This window comes from Paramacrobiotus metropolitanus, unplaced genomic scaffold (assembly GCF_019649055.1).
Source record: "Paramacrobiotus metropolitanus isolate TYO unplaced genomic scaffold, Prichtersi_v1.0 Parri_scaffold0000005, whole genome shotgun sequence".
In the NCBI taxonomy this organism is placed as follows: domain Eukaryota; kingdom Metazoa; phylum Tardigrada; class Eutardigrada; order Parachela; family Macrobiotidae; genus Paramacrobiotus; species Paramacrobiotus metropolitanus.
Genome location: NW_026570225.1, coordinates 2,566,597 through 2,589,925, shown reverse-complemented (window position 1 = coordinate 2,589,925; position 23,329 = coordinate 2,566,597). Strand labels below are relative to the sequence as shown.

The 23,329-nt window shown below is 43.3% G+C and overlaps 4 protein-coding genes across 6 annotated transcripts; 2 read left to right on the top strand and 2 right to left on the bottom strand.

Moving 5' to 3' along the window:
• The first annotated feature begins 1,003 nt into the window (after positions 1 to 1,003).
• Positions 1,004 to 10,610, top strand: LOC129581044 (death-inducer obliterator 1-like). Of its 2 annotated transcripts, XM_055471893.1 has the most exons (15): positions 1,004 to 1,171; positions 1,267 to 1,353; positions 3,238 to 3,869; positions 3,976 to 4,120; positions 5,074 to 5,605; positions 5,794 to 5,871; positions 6,023 to 6,513; positions 6,598 to 6,877; positions 6,935 to 7,063; positions 7,229 to 7,710; positions 7,788 to 7,935; positions 7,997 to 8,080; positions 8,160 to 8,355; positions 8,412 to 9,885; positions 9,976 to 10,610. In XM_055471893.1, exons 3-15 carry the CDS (start codon positions 3,239 to 3,241, stop codon positions 10,295 to 10,297), a joined length of 4,992 nt encoding a protein of 1,663 aa, XP_055327868.1. In that variant the 5' UTR covers positions 1,004 to 1,171; positions 1,267 to 1,353; position 3,238; the 3' UTR covers positions 10,298 to 10,610. The 2 variants fall into 2 exon arrangements, with proteins under 2 accessions (XP_055327868.1, XP_055327867.1); XM_055471892.1 differs by having other exon boundaries at positions 1,004 to 1,353.
• Positions 10,611 to 11,021: 411 nt separating this feature from the next.
• Positions 11,022 to 13,451, top strand: LOC129580921 (lecithin retinol acyltransferase-like). Its single transcript, XM_055471683.1, has 3 exons — positions 11,022 to 11,975; positions 12,122 to 12,227; positions 12,530 to 13,451. Exons 1-3 carry the CDS (start codon positions 11,406 to 11,408, stop codon positions 12,724 to 12,726), a joined length of 873 nt encoding a protein of 290 aa, XP_055327658.1. The 5' UTR covers positions 11,022 to 11,405; the 3' UTR covers positions 12,727 to 13,451.
• Positions 12,788 to 14,158, bottom strand: LOC129580920 (uncharacterized). The gene is made up of 2 exons (XM_055471682.1): positions 13,525 to 14,158; positions 12,788 to 13,304 (listed from the first exon to the last, which is right to left on the bottom strand). Exons 1-2 carry the CDS (start codon positions 14,081 to 14,083, stop codon positions 12,949 to 12,951), a joined length of 915 nt encoding a protein of 304 aa, XP_055327657.1. The 5' UTR covers positions 14,084 to 14,158; the 3' UTR covers positions 12,788 to 12,948.
• Positions 14,159 to 17,238: 3,080 nt separating this feature from the next.
• Positions 17,239 to 23,225, bottom strand: LOC129581023 (uncharacterized). Of its 2 annotated transcripts, none has more exons than XM_055471849.1 (11): positions 23,070 to 23,225; positions 22,067 to 22,225; positions 21,841 to 21,932; positions 21,002 to 21,148; positions 20,228 to 20,400; positions 20,085 to 20,157; positions 19,760 to 20,004; positions 19,195 to 19,498; positions 18,991 to 19,107; positions 18,393 to 18,717; positions 17,239 to 18,173 (listed from the first exon to the last, which is right to left on the bottom strand). In XM_055471849.1, exons 2-11 carry the CDS (start codon positions 22,164 to 22,166, stop codon positions 17,659 to 17,661), a joined length of 2,091 nt encoding a protein of 696 aa, XP_055327824.1. In that variant the 5' UTR covers positions 22,167 to 22,225; positions 23,070 to 23,225; the 3' UTR covers positions 17,239 to 17,658. The 2 variants fall into 2 exon arrangements, with proteins under 2 accessions (XP_055327824.1, XP_055327825.1); XM_055471850.1 differs by having other exon boundaries at positions 23,062 to 23,210.
• Positions 23,226 to 23,329: the final 104 nt, after the last annotated feature.

Below are 23,329 nucleotides of genomic sequence, written 5' to 3'. Positions count from 1 at the left end.
TTACTGGAACTTACTGGATCTGGAACTTGGAAACGTTGATTAAACATGATTAACCATATCGGTGTCGTACATTTAGTCTACCGAAGGTCCGAATAGAAAACTAAGGCATAAGTTTCCGGCTTCCTCTAGCTACTTACTCACGTGACCATGAGTTTGTGAGTGTAGGCCCTGTAGGGTGCCTGCTCCATAAAAATTACTAGTTAGTCAGTACTTGTAATTATTACGTAGTAGTACTGTAGTAGTATTAATTAAGTAATTTTTAAATTTCTTTTAAAAATCATCTGGAAGTCTCGATATTCTGTAGTACTAGTCTCTACTGACCCTACATGGTAAGTAATCTGTATGTATGTTTGCATTACTATGTTTAACTATGTTTGCATTAATATGCATGTGTAAGTATTCTCTCCACCAATAATTTTACATCAAATTCGAAAATAGTCACTTAACAAGCATCAATCGAAAGGGGCGGCCTAATCACAGAAAAAATTCGAGTTCTGTGCAGTTCTGATGTGGTAAATATGCAGTAAGTATGTACAGTTCTGTATAGTCAAGCGAGCGAGCGAAGCGAGCGAGCGTTTTTAATATGTATGTATAGTGTATACTTCGTGTTCCTAACCTGCTTTTAAGTAATTCGTGTACTTATTAATTATGATAGGAACATTTTGATGTTTTTGAATTTTGAGGTTCTTACTTCTTATTGATTAGAACAAGAAGTACTTACGGCCGTTAATACGGGCAAATACTGTTAACAGAAGGTGCAGTAGTATAGGCAATGAGGTTCGACATGCCCCTTACAGCACGAATAAAACTACCGCGGGGACGGACAACCTACAGTCTGCTACAACTACGCCACGCTACGCCTGGTACGGTACTGCCTGGTGAGGTTTTGTACCGTACGCCATGCTACCAATAACAAAACAAATTTTGATCGGGCCGGCTTGTCACTAAACCCATACGGAAATGGCTGGTGCCTTCTTTATATCTGACTGGTTTCTACTGACAAGTGAGCGACAGGCTCGACGAAAAACGTGGATGAAACAAGCTTAGGGGTCTCGGGGCCTAGATGCGTAGTTCCTGTGTTTATGGATGACGACATCGACATAACTCTTGGTTATTTGTTCATTGTTTTAAATAGCATGTTTGAACTTTCATTCCATACCTCTACAAATTAGTAAGCATGTGCTGTTTTGTCATGCTTAACAAGGATTAATCACGGCTCGGCGCAGGAAAGTAAAGTCTAAAATCTAGATGGCGTTTGGTGTGTAGAAGGAGAGAAGCTTCGAATTGTGGACTGGAGTCCTTCTTCCGTTATCCTTCTTCCTGCCTTTTTTCCTGGAACCAGAACACAACAACGTAAGATGAATAATGAACGATAAAAAGATGTTTATTTTAACTCTTGGGTAAAACCGTGAAGGTTTGTGAAATAACATGACTGAGCAACACTAACGTGTAGCAGATCTGGATCAGATTTGGCTGCAGCTGCACAGTTGTTGGGTTCGCTGGCGCGAGAACTACGAAGTGTATTTGTACGAGTTGCTCTTGGATCTCAGGAAAGGATATTTTCATCTTTTCCCTTTATGTGTTGGCTTTTTGTAGTTGGTGCCATTAATGTGGGGCATAATGGCATTTGGTGAAGATCGACTACTGTGGTGGCCTGCTGCTATAAAAATATTAAAGTTTAAGTGATTTTAATTTGACATAACCGAATGTAAGCATAATGAATGAGGATTCCATTTTTGTTGGAGGATTCTCGTAGCAGCAAGTTTGAGAGACACCAGTGATTTTTTTTCACGATTATACGATAAAACAACTTTACTTGTTGGATTACAGTACTAAATAAATTATAAGTCCAAATCTGTATCTGTAGATAATACCGTAACATGTTTAGTTTCCGAATGGCCATCCACTGCTTTATTGTTGAGTGCTACTGCTGACTGACTACGCGTAAATTAATGTAATTCAGTAAGCACTTACAGTACTTACTTATTTGCAGAGATTATAGTTGCAGGGCCGTGTAATCCTTTTGATGTGAGTAATAGCGTAATTTTGAATTAATACAGTGTTCTAATTAAAAGGCATCGATTTACAAAAAATGAATTACGCGCGCAAAAATAGGAGGTTTTGTACTAGTACTGCAGCAGTTTTAATGGCACATTAATAGCATGGGAGTCTGACACAAGAATTTCGGTATTTCTACAAAATCGTAGTATCCTCATATTTTTGTTATGTTTATTGTATGGACTTATGCTGTGGATGTATGGCCATTGTTGTCGTTCGTAGATGCGGCTTCCGTTTGTTCAGAACTGCAGTGTATCGAAGCACAAGATCAGCTGGTCGCTGGTAAATACTAAATAGATAGTGGTAACTGTCTCAATTGAACATAACTGGACAAATAGAAGCTCTGCCCTTGTACAGTAAGATGCAGAGTAAAATACAGAAAAATGAAAGCAGTGACCACAAGAAAATGTGGAAAGGTAGATGGGAGATTATAAAACGCCGTAAATTTTTTTTTTACTTTTTTAACTGAAAAGTATGAGGCGTTTTAGTGCGAGCCCAGGAAACAGACATAAGAAAACTACTAGTGAGCACTAAGCATCTGCAGGTGGCTGTCATATGGACTGGAGAAACCGTTAAAACGTATCACACCTATAAAGAGAAATTATACGCCAATGCCGCCAGTGGTGTACAAGCTTGTCCGGTAATTTCTGTCGTAAAGGTACAGATAGCACATATTTAGCGCGAAGTCTGCGCTATAGCGATTGCCACTACACTACGTTTGGCGTTTCACGCAAATTTGTGTATTTCGCTGTATTGAACCGGCAGAAATTACCGGACAGGCTTGTATCGTTACCGTTTCCGTCTGCACCTGTTTTTGATTCTTTAGAAGTAATTCCACGGTTGAAGGATACCTTGTACACGGTAAAGACGCATACTTGGTGCTACAAGTAAAATTTTCTTCAGAGTCCATAAATATTTATTGTCCACTTTTCATGTCAAATCATTGAGTAGTGAGCCTGGGCCCTGTATGTACCGTGGACGTCTTTTGTAATCTATGCTGGATTGGTAATCATTAATGGACTTGTTGCAATTAAAATTTTTCGCTCTTTGTAAAATGTCCGGTAGGAAATATTAGAATTTTCCTAAAATGCTACAGAATGTCTTACAAGTTTCAATTAATTTTGTCTTACAAGTTTCAGTTAATTTGTGTTGTTATTTCCATATTCTTTATTTGTGTAGAATGGATGAGTTAATGGTGGAGGATGCTGGCGTAGTTCCGGACGTGCAGACCGAAATTACTTTAGGCGAAGGTGCAGCTAATGTTAACCCAGAAGAGGAGAAAGTGGCTACGGGCAAAGATGTCCTCTTGCCACTGAGCGAGGTGGTGCCCACTTCTAGACCAACTGGGCGCCGGGGCCGTGGCAGCACCCGGACTTCGGAAGCCTCTTCATCTGATGCGAACACGGAAGACTGGAGCGGCCGAACTCGTTCGTCCGGGCGCAGTTCACGGAAGAAATTCGATCCGGATTTTTGCTATGATAATGCTTTAGCTTTTGCGGGAGGCCGTAAACGTTCTGCTAAAAGTCCCGCTAGTAGTATGTCACCGGCTTCCAGTGCTAATGGAAAGCGTATACCTCTTGATAGTGACAACGGGATTGATGTCAGTAAAACTGGTAGCATAACTGATAGCATGTCGACAGTATCGCAAGCAGACAGCGCAACGACAACCGCATCGTCGGTTCAGTCAGACGATCCGTATTCGATTGATAATTTGGCGCTTGAACGTGAAGAAGACGAGAAGCCCAGTCTGCCGCTGAAAGAACCCACTCCGCCGGTCGAACTGCCCGCGGAACCGTCTGACGAGACTCCAGGTACGAATAGCATTGGCTGGTTGGAAAGGTCACTGTTTTCTGTTGCACAGTATTTTGATGCACTTGGAGAGTAGGTTGGGTGAAGGCGGATTCTGTGTGTTTACAGAGAAAATGGAGGAGCGTCCCAAAAGGGAAGCCAGCAGTCGCCGGGTCTCAGCCGTCGAAGACGACAGCGACAGTTCCGATGATGCAAACAGTAGCGTCAATCAGACAAAACTGTATTGTATCTGCAAAAAACCATATGGCAATCGGTTCGTAGAATATTTTTCTTGTTCCAGTGTGTATTTTGCGCAGCACGACACCTTTCCACAGCGTCAGTTAATACGCAGAAAATTATCCAATTACTTCACAGTTACACAACAGATGAATGTTTGAAATCCATTGAAAACAAATGCACAGCTGGTAACATACTTTGTAGTACTCAAAAGTCAGTCGCAAAAGCCTCTGATCAAGTCTGCCCGCAGAAATCGACAATTATGCTAATTCGTATTTCTTGAACTCTTCCTGGCATGCGCTTGCAAATTGCAAGTTTTACCTAGATATTTCACGGGACTGAGACTGTAAGTTGAAACATTGCATAGGTACCCGGTGGGCCGGTGTAATACTAATGCAATACGAAACACGAATATACGAAACCTAATTGCAAGAAATCGGAACGATCGATTACGATAATTGTGGTTTGATATTCAAGCCATAGGTGCTCACTAATGACGTGCGCACTGCGCAGTAAAAAATCTCTGTACCGGCAATGATATTGACTATTGGTCAACTACAAAAAATTAATGCTGATAAATCATTCGAATTTGACAATTATTTAGCGCGGTGACTGCCCTTTACAGAGTTATAACAATTACCACTTGCATTCTGTCATATACAACTTCAAGCAGGAAAAAAGGCATATCCGAAAAAAAACCAGCGATGTGGTTAAACTGCCTCGTCGGTAGGGATGTCGACAACACGGTAACCCCACTGACCACTCTTTCATTGCCGTTCTTTCATGCTTTTCGTACGCCAAAGTCTGCTGCCCGCCCGTAAATTTATTACTAGTGACGTTTGTAAAATCTAGTTATCCTGGAACTTGCAAGTGACCACTGGTCAGTAGGTGTAGCGCTGCGCAACTATGAACAGAATGCATGTTATGGACGTGGGATGTGTCATTCACATCTATCACATGAATAATTCATAACGGTATTTTGTTGAACAGATTCATGATCTCCTGTGATAAGTGTGACGAATGGTATCACGGCACCTGTGTGGGCGTCTCTAAAGCCCAGGGGAAAAATTACGCCCGTAAAAATTTGCCTTGGTTCTGTCCGCCATGCCGGAAGAAGAACACAGCGCTGAGCAATGCTGTTCCTGTTGTTAAAGTGGAAGCGACCAAGCCCGTCGTTAGTGCTCCATCCGAAGAGATTACATCCAGCGATAAAGAAAAAGGTGTGCCTCCTTCCGATAGTAGCAGCGGGAACGATGTGACCAGTGCAGAAACTAGTTCTGTGGAGACGGGAAGAGAAAAAACAGGAGCGAAGGAGACGCCACCGAAAGTCAAGGAAAAGAAGGAAGGAAAGGTCAAAATTGTGAAAGACTCCACGCAGTCGAAACTCAAGCCCATGAAAGGCGATCTGAAAGAATTTATTCAACGGCAAAAGTCTAATGAAGCTCGACATGTTAAGAAGAAAGTGGAGGAGAAAATTAAAGAAGAAAAACCGCTGCCGGTGGAGGCGGATAGCAGTGGATTGGTATGTGAAATGCCTTTCTCACTTATCTCTTACGTACTCATAAATTAACTGATTCGCTCGGTTTCTTTCATTGAATTTTGCAGTCCCGTGTAACAGATTTGTTGCTGATTAAGAGTCGACATTAAACCGTTTCGTGTAGACCGACTTCAACGATCTGGGAAAAAAGTTATTTGGCGTGTTTTTTTTAGAGACTTACCGCGCTGGGAAAGCCTCGTTTGGAATACAAACAGAAAAGGCCTTCGCTTCCCGTTGTACCACCCCCCAAGGTAAACTAAACCGAAAAGTTGGCTAAAAATGTATGAACTGAATTTAAGTCTATGATTTGCGTTAGTTGTATGAAATACTTTGTCTTTTTTTCAAATAATCTTCTGTTAGAACAGTCAGCACTTGAATATTGTGTTTTACATGTTTCTGTAGAATAATCGGCCGCAGCTCTTCAGTGCCGATATAAAAACTTCTGAACCACGCACACCGACGACGCCCACCATGAAAGCTTCCCCGGCTTCGTCACAGTCTTCTCACAAATCTTCCGAACCGACGCGACCGAAAATCCGCCGCCACCATTGCATGGTGTGCAAGAGCGCTTCGGCTCGGGAAAACTCGTTATATTGCAGTTCTAAATGTATTCACCAGCATGCCATACTGGCCATGCGACTGGCCAAATCTATCCCGGATATTCCAGATGATCGGGTTGCTGTGAAGGAAAAGCACGGTGGACGAGAACTGAATGGCGAGAATGCTCCATTGCGAAGCAATATCATAGGGTTCTTGGAAGGCCATCAAACGTTTTATGTGCCGGTTCCTGACGAGGTGTTGCAAGCAGAAGAGAAGGGATCCACCGCGGGACCACAGGATGATCCAGTGCGTGCCACGACTAAGATGATGCTCAAGGATCATCTCACTAATAGGTAAATACCACTTTTAGTAACTGTTTCCAATTAACTTTTTGCTGATAAAATACATAAATCGGCATGCCTTCGAAACACTTGTAGATGGAGAGAAGCACCAGATTTACAAGATATCAGTCCAGCTATGATATCGAAAATTGTCGATGAGCTGGAAGCCGGGCTTTTCCACAACTTCAAGGACACCGGAAATGCTTACAAACGGAAATATCGTACCATTGTTATGAATATTAATGACAAGAAGAATGAGAATTTTTTTCGTCGAATCCTGCGGAAAGAAGTCCATCCAGACAAGGTGGTGGATTTAACTCCGGAGCAGATGGCATCCGACTCCATGGCACAGTGGCGGCAGAATGAAATAAAAAAGGTAGATCGGTATTTAATTTTGCACCGTTAGATGTTAGTCAACATTGTTATGTAATAGGAGTTGGATATGCTAATTCAAACACAAACTGAGGACATCGATTCTAAACCGAACATAAAGAAAACCCATCGTGGAGAGGAGCCAATTGAAGAGGAATTTCTGTCGCAGGATAGGGAGATACTGGAAGATGTAAGAATGCTGTCAGTGTGAATATTTTTTGTTCTTCCTCGCATATACAGTATTTTCGAGTTTTCAAGCTCTTTTTTGTTAAAATACTATCCAAATACGTTGAAAGCGGTTTAATGAATTTCCAAAAATAAATACCATTTTAACGTCATTTTTGCTAAACTATAGAATAAACCAGATGAGAACGCCGAAAAGATTTCGCCCGTGGAATTGAAATCCAATTTCTCTCCCGCCGTTTTGTCCTCACCGACTGGCAGTACTTTTCCATCTCACATTTCACCTCGAGAATCTTCGGAATCGCCGCACACTGACATCATAAAGAGTCCAGAAGGAGGTGCTTCACGGCCTGACACCACCGGCGAGCACGAAGATCACATTTTCGATGCCAACTGCCGGATATGTACTTCGTCGCTGCCGGGATTTTCGCGGGATTTGGAGAAATACAGTTCCACTCTGCAGAGTAAAGTCAAAGAAGAAGAGAAAAATGCTGAACAACCTCCGCGGGTCTTCTATGGGCCAAGAACTCCCGTCGCTCATTCCAGTTCATCAACAGCTTCCTTTCGTGTCCCAGATGATTCTGTCCCAGCCAAGAAATCCAGATTTTCACGTTCCACGGAGACGTCACCGAATGCTTCATCGCCTCAGTCATCGTACGTTAGTTTAAATTTGTTTTTGCTACAGTACTGTAAGATATTCGTGCCGTAATTGCTGGTGATGCTTCATTTAGAACGTCGGAATTTTCTCCGGATGCGGATGAAGAAGCCAAAGCCTCTGCTCGCGGTGTGATCTGGCAAGGCGAAGTTGATACATGCGATCTTCCTATTGTGAAACTTGAAGGCTTTGCTGTTTACGGCCGAGCTTCAGAAGCCATGCATGTTAGTCTTAAAATAACACGAAAATCTGATTATCATTAGTACAACTGCGTTTTTAATGCAGGAAATTCCCAAGAAAGTGCGACAGCTTGGTCGAATCCAACCTGGACAATTGTGGCCGTACATCGAGCAAGTGAAGCCGTTGAAGGTGTGTACGAAATGTAAAATGAGCAATTACGATAGCGGTACAATGAGCAAAATGAGCAATTATGATAACGTGTTTTTAGGAAATGGCCTTGGTGACCTTTAAACCGCCACCCGGTCGCGTGAGCAGTGAATTTAATTCCTATCACTATTTTTTGACGACTCGCGGCCGGGTTGCCGTTATCGGACCTCTGCCTGCTACTTTCAAAGACTTCTACATCATTGCTCTTAAGGAAGATGAACCATTACCAGACGGACTGCGATTTCCGGAAGGCATTGGTATGGCTTATTCTTATTGAGATACTTGAAAAACTGTATAGACTTGTTTTCTGTAGCATTTGATGGCAAGCATCCCAAGATCTTCCTGGGTATAATCGTTTTCCACAGTCCTCTGCGAACTGGTCCGCCGATAGGGCGTGGAATATTTGATGTGCCTGCTCTCCCGTCAGTAGGAATGACGCGAGTGGCTAATTACGTATCTCCTAAAACACCAGACAGTGCCGAGAACTCACCCAATATTAATCAGACCAAAGCGGACCCGATCGTGGGAAAATTCCTCACCATTCCCCGTCAGCCTTCCCCTGATACGAGTGAACCGATGGATATTGAGGATGATGCCCCCACTTCCAAGGCATCGGAAGTTAAACCACTCGTAGTTACTAATGCGCCGCCTCCAGTCACATCTGCGCCCCTCACTACAAAAGTCACACCGGCAGATCTGTTGAAGGTGATGGATTCGTTGCCGAGCTTCCATCAGGGAGCCTTAAAGGAGGTTGTGAAGAGCGTTTCGGCAAAACAGCCTAGTGGGACAAAAGCGTCCAAACCAGCAGTTCCTGTGGATCCCCGGTTGGCACGGCTGAATGCTGCAGCGAAAGTAGCAGTCGATGGGCAGCCAGTGACACCACTGGCGCCAGCGTCGGCTGTGGAATCCGCCGCTGCTCCTGTTTACGCTCCTATTACTGTTCCTCCCCCGAGTATGACTTACGCGCCCATCACCGTACCGCCACCTAATCTGTCGGTGCCACCACCGGTTGTGTCGCAAGCTGCCCCGCCCCCAGAAAAAGACGACGATGGGTTTGGATTCTCACAGAAATTTATCGAGAATTTGTCGAGAATCCAACTGCCCCCCGGACTGAAAGAAGCGCTGAAATCCATTTCCGGGCCGGGAGAAGGTACTACCGCCCCACCACCCGTATCGGCACCGCCTGTGAGTGTTGCGCCGGCACCGCTGCCACCCATTCCTCCTGGTGGTTCTCTACTTGGACCCGGCCCAAGTGGTCCATTATTGGGAGTGGCCCCGCCGATGAATCTGGCTCCTACTGGATACAACATGCGACCACCTAGCTTAAGCCACCCACCTCCAGGTTTCAATCCCGGCCAGCCACCACCGGGTTTTCCGGGACCACGGGGGTCATTTCCACCGTTTCCTCCGCCCCTTGGACCGCCACCCCATCAACCGAGCAATTTTCCGGGCGAATTCAACCGACGTGCGCCACCTGGAGGGCCATTTCGCCAGCAGCAGGGTCCCCCTGAGGAGCATGGCGATTTTCGGGCCAGAGGTCCACCGGATCAACGACGGAATGAGCGCGTGGACCGTCGTGACCGAGACGAAAATGGACGTTGGCCAGGTCCGCCACGGTCCGGAGATAAGCGAGAGGATCGTCCTGAACGATGGAATTCGGATAGTCGTCGACCTAATAGAGTGCGAGAGCGAAGTAACGAGCGGAAAGAGCGTGGAATTCGAAGTGGTCGGCGATCACGGTCGAGAAGCCGATCACCTTTGGCGCGCCGTCGTAGTTACCGTTCAAAGTGAGAAACTTTACTGATATCGCAAATGTATTTAATAGTTATTGTGTTTGAATTTGGTTAGTATGCAATAAATTTTTCCATTTTGCGAAGGTCGAAGAGTCGTAGTCGAAGCCGAGAGCGTGAACGAGACCGGGAAAAACGGGCACGGTCACGCTCACGTTCGCGTAGTCCTCGTCGCGCACGCGAAAGTCGTAAAAAGGAAGAAGAAACGGGTGTAGATGAGTTCGGAAGGGACATCACACTGCGAAAGAAGCTGAAGCGGGATCCGTCGGAGGAGCAGAAGGACGAGAAAGGGCTAGATGATGATCATCTGCAGACAGATAAGGAAACCGGCGGAGTGGATAGTGGTGGTATATCGAGTGCGCGGGTGGAGGTGATCCAAGGAGACGGGAGCGAACCTGTGACGCCTTAGCCAAATTTATCTCTATGTATTCATGTTTCCTGATGGGCATAATTGGGTCTTTTGTTATTTTGCGTTTTGAACTTTGAATTGACCAATCTTGAATTGAATTGACTTTTGTTTGAAGGATTTGTCCGGTTTTCAGTTGGGGTTTGTATTTCAGAATTTAATGAGACTATGGTTGTGATTAACCTTGGCTTTATGAAACAAAGTTGTTTTCGAGGAAAACCTTAATGGTATACATTTTCTAAAGCCATGAGAAAAAGGTACAGCACAACTTAAGATCAATTCGTATACCGTTTGTTGACTTACGTTGTTGTGTTACTGTTGTATAAATATAAAAATAAATTTTCAGAATATGAGTCTTGAACTGTAGTGCACATTCTGCAGTCAAATTCGTTGCAAGATATTTTGATATAAATTCCTCTGCCAACATGAAATTCTAACACGAATGTATTATATGTTTTACCTTTATGCTGTGACTTGCTAAACGTTATCGTTGAAGCCATAACTTACTTATTAAATTGTACTTACTGTTAATACTTATTACTATGTGAACACTGCAATTTAAAGATTAAAACCAAAAATGTAAAAATCTAGTCACGCGGAATATACCCACCGCCGGCTCCTTACGCACCGTGGAAATTTCTTGAACGAACGAGATGATGAGCATATCCATAGAACACCGGTGGGGTGTAGTACGGTACACAGTACACACCGGCACCGTACATAAAACGTATAGGTTGATCCAAACAGCTGATTCATTCAATTTCACCGCAACAACGTTAACCCTTTACAGTTCGAAGGCTCCCAGATATGTTTGCATCGTTGGTTCACATGTACAGTAAGCTGTTTCTGACTTCGGAAATTTGCTTTTGGCTAATAGCGTTTCTTAAGATTTCAATCGACGGACTTCAGATTTTTCCCCATACTTCTGAAATTGCAGTACTGGGCTGAGTGGATATCGAAATACCATTGCAGCAGCTGTTGATTTGCACTTGTCATAGATTGTAGATTGTGATTTCAGTGTACTAGTACTGTCTAGTAGTACTGAATTCCCTGCAGTCCAGGAATCGAAGAAAACAAGGAACGAACCAAGCTGCTTGTTGGTGTGCGGTGGATGTATCGCCACCGTGTGGTTGCCTTGGTGAAATCCACATTCCAACCCGTCTCGAACCTTTGCACATCTAGCTCTCGGCGCGTTCGTGTAGTAGTCCCTGCCTCTCGCTGTTTCCCCAGAATGAGCAGCAGTGAGAGTCGTCATGCGGACGAAGTGCACCGCCGTCATTCGCGCGATCTCCTCACTGATTTTGTCCGACCGCATGATCTCCATCCGCTGCCGGGCGACCTGATCGAATTCAACCGCGATATGTACAGCCATTGGGGACTGTACGTGGGCGACGGGCAGGTGATTCACGTCCGCGGTGGCCAACCGGATTCTGAGATCAGTTGGACAGGCAAGGCCAACGTCAAACTGGATGATCTGCAGGTCGTGGCGGGCGGCAGTCGAGTACGGATAAACAATCAAGAACCACGGGCAGCGCACCGCAATCTACAGCCTTTGCCCATGGAGAAACTAGTAGAGGACGCGAGGAAGTTGGTGGGCACGCAGGTGCACTATGATCTGTTTAGGAAGAACTGCGAGCATTACGTTACGGAGTGGCGTTACGGTGAAGGATGGAGCAATCAGGTACAGCACATCTGCGAAAAATCAACCATCGCATGTCGATTGTCGTAATTATACCTTACTAAATTTTGTTTTTAACGCTGGATTTTGTAAACTACGATGTTTTATTTCATTTGTGGTTGAATTTGTCCGCGTTTTATACTTTGCAGGTGGACCAGGGAGTGAAAGATCTGCGTGATCTAGCTGTACAGGCCACTCGCGAAAATGCACCGAAAGTTGTGAACGCCTTACAGTCGTACTTGAATAATCGTGCCGGTAAACGGTAATATTTGTGTTTTGTAGAATAACTCTGTCAGGGCTCTGTTTCCTCCAAAATCGTTGTTTTAATAATTTTTATCTCAAAGTAGATATTCCTGCTAGTTACTGTGAACCTGTTATTTCCTTTACATGATTCGAGAAGCTCTTATCTTCTCTTTTTCAGCCGGTGAATCTGGCTTGGCGGTGTGTGCATTTTTTTTCCAGATCTGATTGTAAATACAATAAACGACTTGTGGTGCCTGTCGGAACTAAAACCAGAATTATTAGGAACTGTGTTGTGAGAAATTGGTGTTATGCAGAAAATGTGCGAAACAGAGTGAATGAAGAACACCAGCGCCTGCGGAATGTGTTGTCGAATCTGCTGCACAACGATCATGTGCGGACGCTGGCGGAGTGGCCAGTTCAACAGACAATTGCCAATCTCGCTGAGAAAATCACCCAAATGTTGCAGAATCGAGTTGCGAACAATTCCGCTTCATCCGACAGCAGCTCTTAGCGTCCGCTTGAAAGCACTGCATACGTGACATTTACGCTTCTTAGTGCGGGAAGTGCCTCTGTTATTATTTCCTGTTTCTTTTATACTTTCTAGCGAGTGCCTACCCAGTTTACACATAAATTCTCCATATTTTTCCCGTTGTTAACGACAACGTTTTTTGTGCAGAACTTTTAAATTTAAAAACAAGTCAACTGTTATCGGAACCAGTACACTTTTCAACCATTAAGCCAGATCTTGATGCAGAATGGTCCCTTTATCCTTGATTTCCTTGACCACCTTAGCCGAGCCGCTGGTAATGGCCATCCCGCTCTGACTTACCGACACCTTCAGCTCCTTCATGCTGTTTAATTCCGCCTTGGCTTTGCCCGAAACACTGGCACTCAGAAACTGAACGACCAACTGACCGCCGTGAAACTGGGAACTGTCGGAAATGGCGATGTTGGCATTGTCCGCGGTCCCAGTCAAGGTCACTCCGCTGGTCCCACTGGCCACGACATTGGCTGTTTCAACTGCTACAGCTGCCACCAGACTGGAGGAAGTTGAAACAACCGCGCTAAATGAACTGGTTGTTACCGTTCCTGAAACCAAAAATGACAAAAATGCTGGAAAAAATCTTTGTACATATCATTTTGATTCCAAGTAAAACAATTTCGAACAAATGGTTGGTGGGTTTTTTTGAAAAAACAAGAAAATTGCGAAAATAAGTAATAGCGACAACATTTGGCAGAACTGAACAAATTCCGGATGGAAACAGAACAGATAACGGACCCGGCAAAGCAAACCTTCGATCGACAATACCTTGCATAATAATTTGCGATGAGCCGTAACTAGCCACGGCTAAGTTATTTTTGGCGGTGAAGTCTGATTGCGTTATCAGCTGGGAATTACTGGACGCTACGAGACTGGTGACCGCCTTGGCCGTAACTTGGATCTGGATGTTGCCCGGGTCATTGATGTTGGTGTCCGGCTTGAAACGAATTGTCAACGTGCCTTCGGGACTGACGCGCGTCTGCACAGACTGGATGACAGTGTCCTGGCCAGACAGCATCACTTCTTCCTCTTCACCGAAGACCACCGTGACCACGAACGGACCATCCACCAAAACACCCGAGAAGGTCTTCTTTAGCTTCCGGTGCACAGTTTTCTGTGCTCCATTGCACACGTCCGACAAATAGCCACAAATACAAGCTAGAACTAAAATGTTTAATTTCCACATTGTAAACCAGTGGAAGCGGTAAAGGAAAATGTAATGTTCTATTTCAAATTCGGATGTAAATGTATCGCTTTTTAACAAGTACTTAATTCTTTGATAACGATAATAATAATAATAATAATAATAAGCAGCACAGCTAACCATAAGCTAGTATCCGGTCTCAAAAATTCGAGAGAACGAAACACTCGACATTGTTGTGCTTCGAACGTTTGCGGTTTAGCATTCTCCGTGTTCAAATAATTGCCTACGGTGCTGCTAGCTGGTATCGCAATTCTTCGAGGCACTGGTTGCTTGCACTTGTTAGAAAACAATTATATAATAACACGTTTTGGCTGTTTGGGCGGGTGTTTAGTTGTTTCGCGTTTTGATTAATTACTCGGTAAAACCGTAGGCACCGTATTTTTGCAAATGCAGGTGGTTGATGACAAAATATTTGATTAGTGGAGTGACCAGCCTTCCTCATTATGCATGCCGATTAGCATTTGCTGTCACTGTCAAGTATCAGATAATTGTTAACCTGTGATGCAAACATATGCGTTGCAAAGTATTACATCGTCCAGAATATAAATATATTTACATGTAACTGTTAAGTAATAAAATACGTAGTTTAATTTGTTTTGCGGCCTGCAGGAAATAGTTTTTTTCGGTCAGAAGTAAGTACAGCCCGTACAGATGTGTAAGCTACTTGTATAATTATTAACATTATTTTTATAGCTGTATGTATATATATAGATATAGCTTGTAGCTGTATATATATAATATTATTTTTATACCTGATATTATTTTCATAGCTGTTTATAGCTATCTTTTCCCGGTTTAATCACAGAGGTATTCTGCATACAAAAATTTGGTTGCATAACAAAACTAATTAAAGTACGACTGTACGAGTAAGTCGTAGATGGTTCATCACCGGAAGCCATGTGTTCAAGGTGCCCTTTCCGTCTCAAACAGGTTTCGCAAATTGTCCAGTTAATCGTAAGCACCAAACTTATTATTATTCGTTGTACGGCGACCTGAATCTTCGCAGTCGATCCGGATATTTATTCAAAATTTACACTCATAATAGTTGATACGAGCTGCGAGTTACTTGTCTAACATAACATGTACAACTTCGCACAAAATTAAAAACTTGTAAATGCGTAATCGTTACAAACGCATACATCCATTACAGAATATTATTTGCTTCCAGCTACGTTCAGTTAAATGGTAACGCCAACCCCAGTAACTATGTTTTCTTTTTTCTTCTCCTGTCTAAACTAACGCCAGTAACAGTCAGTATCCAACGCAGCTGCGATAACTTTTAGACAAGTTCACTCATAAAAATTCAAAATCACTAGTGCATCAGAGAAATAAGCATCGGTATCTGTAACCGCAGAAACAGTCTCTAGATCTCTGTACGATTTGTTGCCTCAGCAAAATGCCTTCCTTATTTTGTGGGCTATTCACTTTAGCCCTAATTGGAATATACGGTACAAAATGCGTCGGAGCGGCTTCAGAAACACGCAATTTGGAGGAGTTTACCGGCATCAATGCATACGGTCCCTTCGATATCAGCGTCAGTTTGGCCAACAAATCCTCCCTGAAAATCGAAGGCGACAGTCAGATTCTGAAATCTCTCAACACCACCATCGACCGGTACAAAACCCTGAAAATCCGTCTAACCGGTGAGACGACGGCCAACTACAAAGGCCCCTTGATCAAAATCACCGCTCTTACACCGTCCATCGACAATTTCAACACCGGCGGCGTGACACGCGCCAGCGTGACCAAACGCGTGGCAACCGGCAGCTTCCGTATCCTGGCCAATGAGAATTCCTCGGTGGCCGTGGATGTGGACACCGTCACGTTCCAGGTGCGGATGACGGATAGGGCGACGATTAGGAGTGATTTCCGTGCCACGGTCTTCCAAGCGGTACTGTACGGGAACAGTAAATTCAACGCCAGCGGCATTGCCGATGTGGAGACCGTGGAGATCAGTCAGGACGCGGTGTTTTACGGGTCGAAACTGCACGGTGGGATTGTGACCGGGACCATTCGCGGGTATGGCCGCGGCGAATTCAATTCCAAACAGCAAATCCAAGTCGCCGTGTACGACCAGGGGGTGGCCAATACCACGGGACTGGGCGTAGCCACGAAAGACGCCTATGGTCGTGCCAAGATCGACAACGCCAACGCCAGTGCATACCGGCACACGTACCCGACCGAGAAGCCACCCACGACCCGACCGCCCACGACCAAAGCCACGACGGCACGACTGCCCGATTGTGTGGATCGGAAGACGGTAAAGAACGCCAGTCCCGCGGCGAAGGTCAAGTTAACGGCAGATGATATTGCCCGGGCGCAGAAAAATATGAAATTTGCCGTGGGAGCGTTGCAGTTTGATGATACGGCCGCCGCGATTGATGCGCTGGAAAAGACATTAAGGCTGCTGCAAACTGGACACGAAGAGTTCAGTAATTAGTGACCTTCTCGATACGGATATGCTGCGGTGGTGAAACGCCCTCACGTAAATATAAGGGGCGTTTCTTTGCTAACTGTTAATTTAAAAATATTTTAAAATAAGTTGTCCCGTATGCAAAATTTTACGTTTCTGTTCGTACGCACGTGAACCGAAGCACTGTGAATTATTTACGGAACTCATACGAAATCTAGAAGCTGGCTTGCTGTTTTTAGCGTGACGATAATTCTTATTCGTTTCTTCCCGCTTTCTCAGCCCTGGATATTTTATACTCGTACAAAACATGCAGATAAAAAAAACTATCTGCAAATTACTCTGCACCGTCAACAAATTTGGTTTAAATGCCAGAGAGTATCTCGTTGTGATTGCAAACCTTCTGCTTGTGGACCAATGAGATACTGTAATACGAGATACTGTAATATCGTAGTTATAAATTAATTTTGCTGAACACAGATTACGATGCATTGCGTAAGGCTATTGATTGGACAATTTTGCCGAATTACAGTATAAATTTTTTGCAATCAATTTTTTTCTGCAATATTACAATCTACTTTTGCCGAATACAGTAAAAAAATTTTTGCTCGGTCCTGGCCGAACAAGTACATGATGGCTAGAACTAGGGTGCCAGAAACCAATGCGCTCATCATGCTCCGAAACTTCCGTATGTGCAAGTACTTCCTTATGCAGAAACATCTCTTACAAAGGGAGCCTTTTCTTGTGTTTAAAAATCAAAAAGCCATGAGGGCTTGATTCCTTCCGAACTGATTTATGGCTTTTCATCCTACATTTCTGCTGTCTTAACATATTATCTTTTAAAATGTTTTCATTCCCAACCAAAAAATTCGTCATCGCAAATTTTGTTGCAAATACACGGTCATTCGCACATATAAAATCCAAACGTAATAAATAAAACCAAGTACAAAGTTGTACTCAAGCCGATGTTACAATTACCAGGTCAACATCTAAATAAGGCATTCTGTGAAAGGGAACTTTATCGTAGTTAACAAAAACATCTGACCACAACGTAACGGTCATCTGACCTTAACATCTGAACAATATAATTAATTTACTGTAATATTCGCCCAACCACCAAATTACAATCCCAAAAAATGGACAACCGGTCCCAAACGGACCTTCATTCAGTAAAGCGGCATCGAACAAAAGCTGAAATGAAATGGTCAGAATGGAAATCCTTGGGGAAACGTCACGAATGCGGGAGATATAAAAAGCCAATCTTCAAAAATACCACCATCATCAAATATCATTCCGCAATGCTTCGACTCGGGAAGATGGGACGTTTGGACAACAGGTCGTCGATGGGTGGCGTCTCCGGGTACACTCCCTGCGTATCAATGGCGCTCTCTTTGGGGCGCTCACAATCCCCTCCGCCAACAAGCATCGCAGGCACTCTTCCATTCCCGTTGTTGTTAACATTTAATCGCATCGTATCCGGTGAGATGGGCGGACTCTCAATTTTCTTATCACATGAACTGTTGGAAAGCACTGATGGATTATCATGGGTCTCCTCGCCGCTGTTCTCAGCCGTCTCCTCAGACGGCTCTTCTTCGGAAATTGACTCCGATCGAATATAGCTGCGAAGTGTACTTCCGTCGGGTGTGTCGCTACCCCTGTGGTGATCGAACGGATTCAGACCGGCGTAGCGACCAATACCCGAATCAGAACGCTGTTCTCCGTCATCCAAGATCGACTCGGAATCGGTAACATGATCCATTGGTTCGGCCATTGATATGGTGGATGCTGCAGTTGAAGCTGTATCTACAAGCGACAAAAATAAATTTACAATTGATTTCCGATTTCAGTTAAAGCACCGCCGTTCACAGAACTTCCTGCTTAATCACTGGATATTACTTACAAAAAATTATGGCAGTATGATCTTATTTAGGTTATGTTATTTCTCCAAAAAGGAAGCGATGCATGTACTTAGTTTCAAAATACCGTAGTCACTCTGTACATAACAGCATTTTTGCAACCTACCATCCGAGCGCAGCATGTCTTGATTGGGATCCCCACTACCTCCAGCATTAACTTCCTCTAAATGGCTCAAAGTAATGGGATCATCGTGGTTTGCCGCTAATTTCAATGCAGCAAAATTATCCAGCAACACCACTGATTCGTTACCATCGCCTGATAATGTGATGGATGGAAGACGGTCCATCCGAGGTAATATCCGAGCCTCTTCAGCTGGCGACATTTCATCTTCCGTACCCATGGCCGGCATAGGTGAAGCGAATTCTTCTGATGGAGATGCTTTTGGAGTAGCCGAATCTGAGCCGACTTGAGCCTGCTGATCCAGCAACAACTGCAAAAATTATTACGTAAGTATCATACGCTCGGTTATTACACATTTAAGCAATACTACATACTATGTAATCTAGGTACATCAGTACAATTTCTCAGCACAATAACAGCAAATCACCAAAAACTTATTCAGTTCACAAATCACTGAATTTATATACGAGAAAAAACAGTAAACAGTAAAACTCGTATAAACAGTAAACTCGAATAACAGTAAAACTCCGATTCTTTCGCGCTAAACGTTAAAATAAAATATGAATCGTATTCTTATACGAACTTTCTTAGCCTTTAGCTTCTCTAAAGTATCGGGAAGATCGGCAAAAGTAGCCGGCAGTGAAATGTCCAACTTCATAAACTGAGCCACAACCGTCGCATTATGAGTAATCGGTTTATGCTGCAAACATAATAATGTCATTCCAACTGCGTCACTACGACATCAGGCCACCGGGAAAAAAAGCAAAAATCGATAACGATCTCGCACCTTCTTTTTCTCCTTCTTCCCGCGACCGACAATCTTCTGCGTCACCATTGAGTCAGAATACTTCTTCGGCAAGAAATATCCTGGTGTCTCTTCGAACAGCGACGACGATGAGGCTGGAGGCGGCGTAGAAGGACGGTTCACCGGCACAGCCAGTGCATCCTGAGTGGGTGGATTATCCAGTGACTGTGTGGTGGTGGCCGGGCCATTTGCATCATCCTGCTTGGCCAGGGTATGTATGTAGGCTAACAGATTGTTCACGATCTGTTTTAGACCAGCCAAAGGATCCCTGGGGGTGCTATCGTACCTGCAATTACGCAAATACACCGTGATATTTCTAGACTATACAGCTTTAACCAGAATTAAATTTATTGATACTGACTGATATGAATGCATACGTCAGCGCATACAACTTTTAATATTTTGCAAAGCGGTTTTCAAAATGGCGATTCCACGCGCTTTTTGCTATAATATTTCTTCGATCGTGAAAATATATGTATATACTATATATTATGTTATCATGCAAGTGACAATTCAATACGTTTTCAACAGTGAAAAAAAAACGTACGGCAGATCAGCTGGACGGCTTCGTAACTGCAGCTCGAAATGTTGTTGTTTCTGGCGCCGGGTGGCAGTTAAATGCTCCTCCCATTCAACAGTGCGCTGATTGTGTTCCTTCACTAACCGTGAGCGCTGCTTATTCAGAGACCGCATCCCACCAAACAACTCGTTCAAATGCATTTGGTGTTTCTCCTCTCGTTCACGGTACATGCGATCTTCCGCTTGCACATTGTGCTTCTCCTGGAGCGCATCCTGTGGTACAGAACAAATAACTTATAAAAATTCAACAGGAACTTTAAAAGTAAGCAAATAGTGGACGTTTGATTGCGCACCGCTCGAGTTTTCCGTAGTCCGGATAATGAGTTTTCCATAATTTCCTTCTCATTACGTAAAGCGTTGAATTTTCTGAAATAAAAGATCGGAAATTAATAAAATAAGCGACACGCACATGGTACGTACTGTAGGAGAAACACACCTGAGCTCGTTTTTGGAACGTCTTAACCTGTTGATTTCGTTGATGATCTTTTGTTCTTCCGGCAAGCTGAAATGTTTTGTGCTGCGCTCATGCTCCAGTCTGTTGATGGTGCTGTCAATCACCGCTTCGTTACGGTAAGTCAGCTTTGCTCGTGCGGTATTAATCTCCATATCCTACGCAATTTCAGCAAATAACATGCAATTAATTGAGTACTTCGATGGCTTCATAGGTCTCACTGTATGTACGTATGCATCGTCAAAGCTTTCTCATCTGATATAAAAATATATACTTTGTAAAAGGCTTTCTTCTTAAAGGGTTAAATCTGTCGTAAATTGATCATAAAAGCGGTTTATATCTGCGATTCTGTGTGTTTTCGTTTTTATCAGTCATTAACGTATTAATGGTAAGTATTCCATTCAGCATGGCTTCCTAATATCTGATGGATAATGATAATCTCTCACCCATCAATCAAAAAAATCTCCACACTAAAATGACTCAGAAGGGCCGTGGCGACTAGAAAGTGAATGGGATTACGTTTGGCATCAAACCACATTTTCTAACCGGTCGACGCAATAAGATAAACGGCCTGCCCCACCCTTTCTGTCTACCGTACTACCTTTCTGCCGGCTTCACACACCACTCGTACACTACAACCCAGGCTACCCGGATATTGTCACTGACTCTGGCCCACTTTTGCACACTGACCCCAAAAACACATTCCAAAAACAAAACCAAGAGACAGAGAGATCAACACAACCGCGTAAGCTCACATACCTTCTTCGCAAGTTCATCTTGGCGCAGACGAAGATTGTCGGAGGCAATACGGAGACGGTCATGAGCCGCCTGTATTTTCGCGGAAATCTCAGCCCGGCGATCGGCAGTAGCGGCTACGTCAGTCTCAAACTGACGATTAATGGCCACCTAATCAAAACAAACACGTAATGTAAGAACGCGACAAATAACGATCTTCTCTGGTGTGAAATAAAATTTCAAGGAGATAACAACAACACCGGTGAAAAATTACAAATTTTCACTTAAAGAATCACGACAATATTACGGTGTACTGCTGTAGGTATTCTAACAAAACACCAATACAACCAGACACCGGAAGCGACTCATCCATGCCACTAAAAATAAACGCTGAACTTTATTCATACGCTTAATCATCCCATTACTGCACAAGAAACTGCATTCATGTTGTAAAAAACGATCCCGCTGATAAAACAATGACACAAAAACGTGTTAAGTTTTTACTGTGTGCTACCAAGCAAAAATCAGAATTCGTTAAGCTGGCGCCAGATAACGCCATGTGAATTATTCGTTCCCTAATCTGCAGAGTCCATCTTTAGTCTTTACGACTTTACCACTGTAAATGTGTTGGCTGATGCAATTCGAGCCCAGATGTAAACTCACAAATGAAAACAATTATTGGCTAATAATCTCGGACCCAAAAAATTCGTGACGGTGAATGGAGTAAAAAAATGTTCACACTGACAAGAAAAATTAACGAAATCTTGCTACACCGTCCCATAGTTGTTTATTCCGTTAACGAGTCTAATATTAGGCTACATTTGCCTATTGCAGGCCAAATATGAATGATATACTATGCTTACCATTTCCTGCTCTTTAGCAGTAATTTTATCCTGGATGTCTTGTAAGTCCGCTTCATGTTGCTTTTTATTTGGCGGATGAGGCTTTCGCGGCACTGCAGCAGAAAACACCATAAGCCATGCTTAACATACGTACTTCTGTTTCCATTGTACGAGCTCGCATTTCCGAACGCTTAATACGTTCCACATTCATAAAAATCTGGTAAAACCATAACAGACAAAAACCTACCTTCAGGAGTAACAGCCAAGTTGCTGCTGCTGCTAGCGTTGGACATCCGACCTCCATCTCCTGACCGCCGCCTAGTTGGTCGATTCCACCCGGCCATCATGGATAACAACGATCCAGACCAGATGAGTGGGGCAAATTGATTGAAAATTCAAATATAACCTACAATTCAAGCAAATCAATTAAGCTGCTTACTCCATCTCGTCCTGTAACTTCTATACATTAATTCTGAAGCCTACACTAAATGCGAAATTCTTCTGATTAGTGAGTAAAACAGAAAAGGATTAAGTACGGTTTACATAGCCTTGGAAAGAACTGCTTCAAACTGCAACTTTCGATTTCGAAGGCGAAAATTAGTATTAACAGAGAAAGAGAATATATGTATAAGCATCCAGAAAAATACGTAGTCCTGGTCCGGATTGTCACTAAATTGTCTTAAAATTAACAAACAATGGATAATTCCGAGGTTCCACATCAGTCAGTGATGTGGCAGGTGCCTTTGCAGGCACGGCTTATCGCGCTTGAGTTTACAGTTTATTTGTTTGACAACTCAAAAAAAAACCTTCAACAAAACTGAAAGCATGTTATAGACTGAAAATTTAACTTTCTAATCAAAAAAATCCAAAACGATCTGCCACAAAGTTACACATTCAAACTTCCATGACTCTGGCACGTTTCTACCAGGTTCAGGTATTTGACTTTTGAAATTATGGGAACACCAAGCAGTGCATACACTATTACCGAATAACGCATCCGAAGTTGCCGTACTGATTGCAAAGTTAACGATATTTTCATATGTAAAATATTGTTATAATCATTGTAAGGTTCACATAAGAAACATCAACGACTTCACTATAAAATCAGCATTACAATTAGTGCATTACTGTACTTAAAGCGAATTTAAAATACGTATACTGTAATCTTATAATCTTATTCAATCACAATTACTTAATTTTAATGCTCAACATATTCACAGATAATTTTCCATAACTACTTACTAACTTACAGTTGCAAGTCTCAGTGTCAAGATACATCCAGAATAAAAAGGTATAAAGATGTATGCATTCTTCGATGAACTCAAAAATCCTAACAATAAAAAATAAAACCAAAACTCAAAAGAACAAACTCAAAGCACAACTTGCGAGCTGCCGAGCTGCACGTTCGACCCAACTCGCACCGAACATCTTCAAAAAGCATGACAGCTGCGTCATCTGCAAAGGCGTGGCTAGACTGAACGGCCCGCCCTTTGCCTACAATGTGGACCAA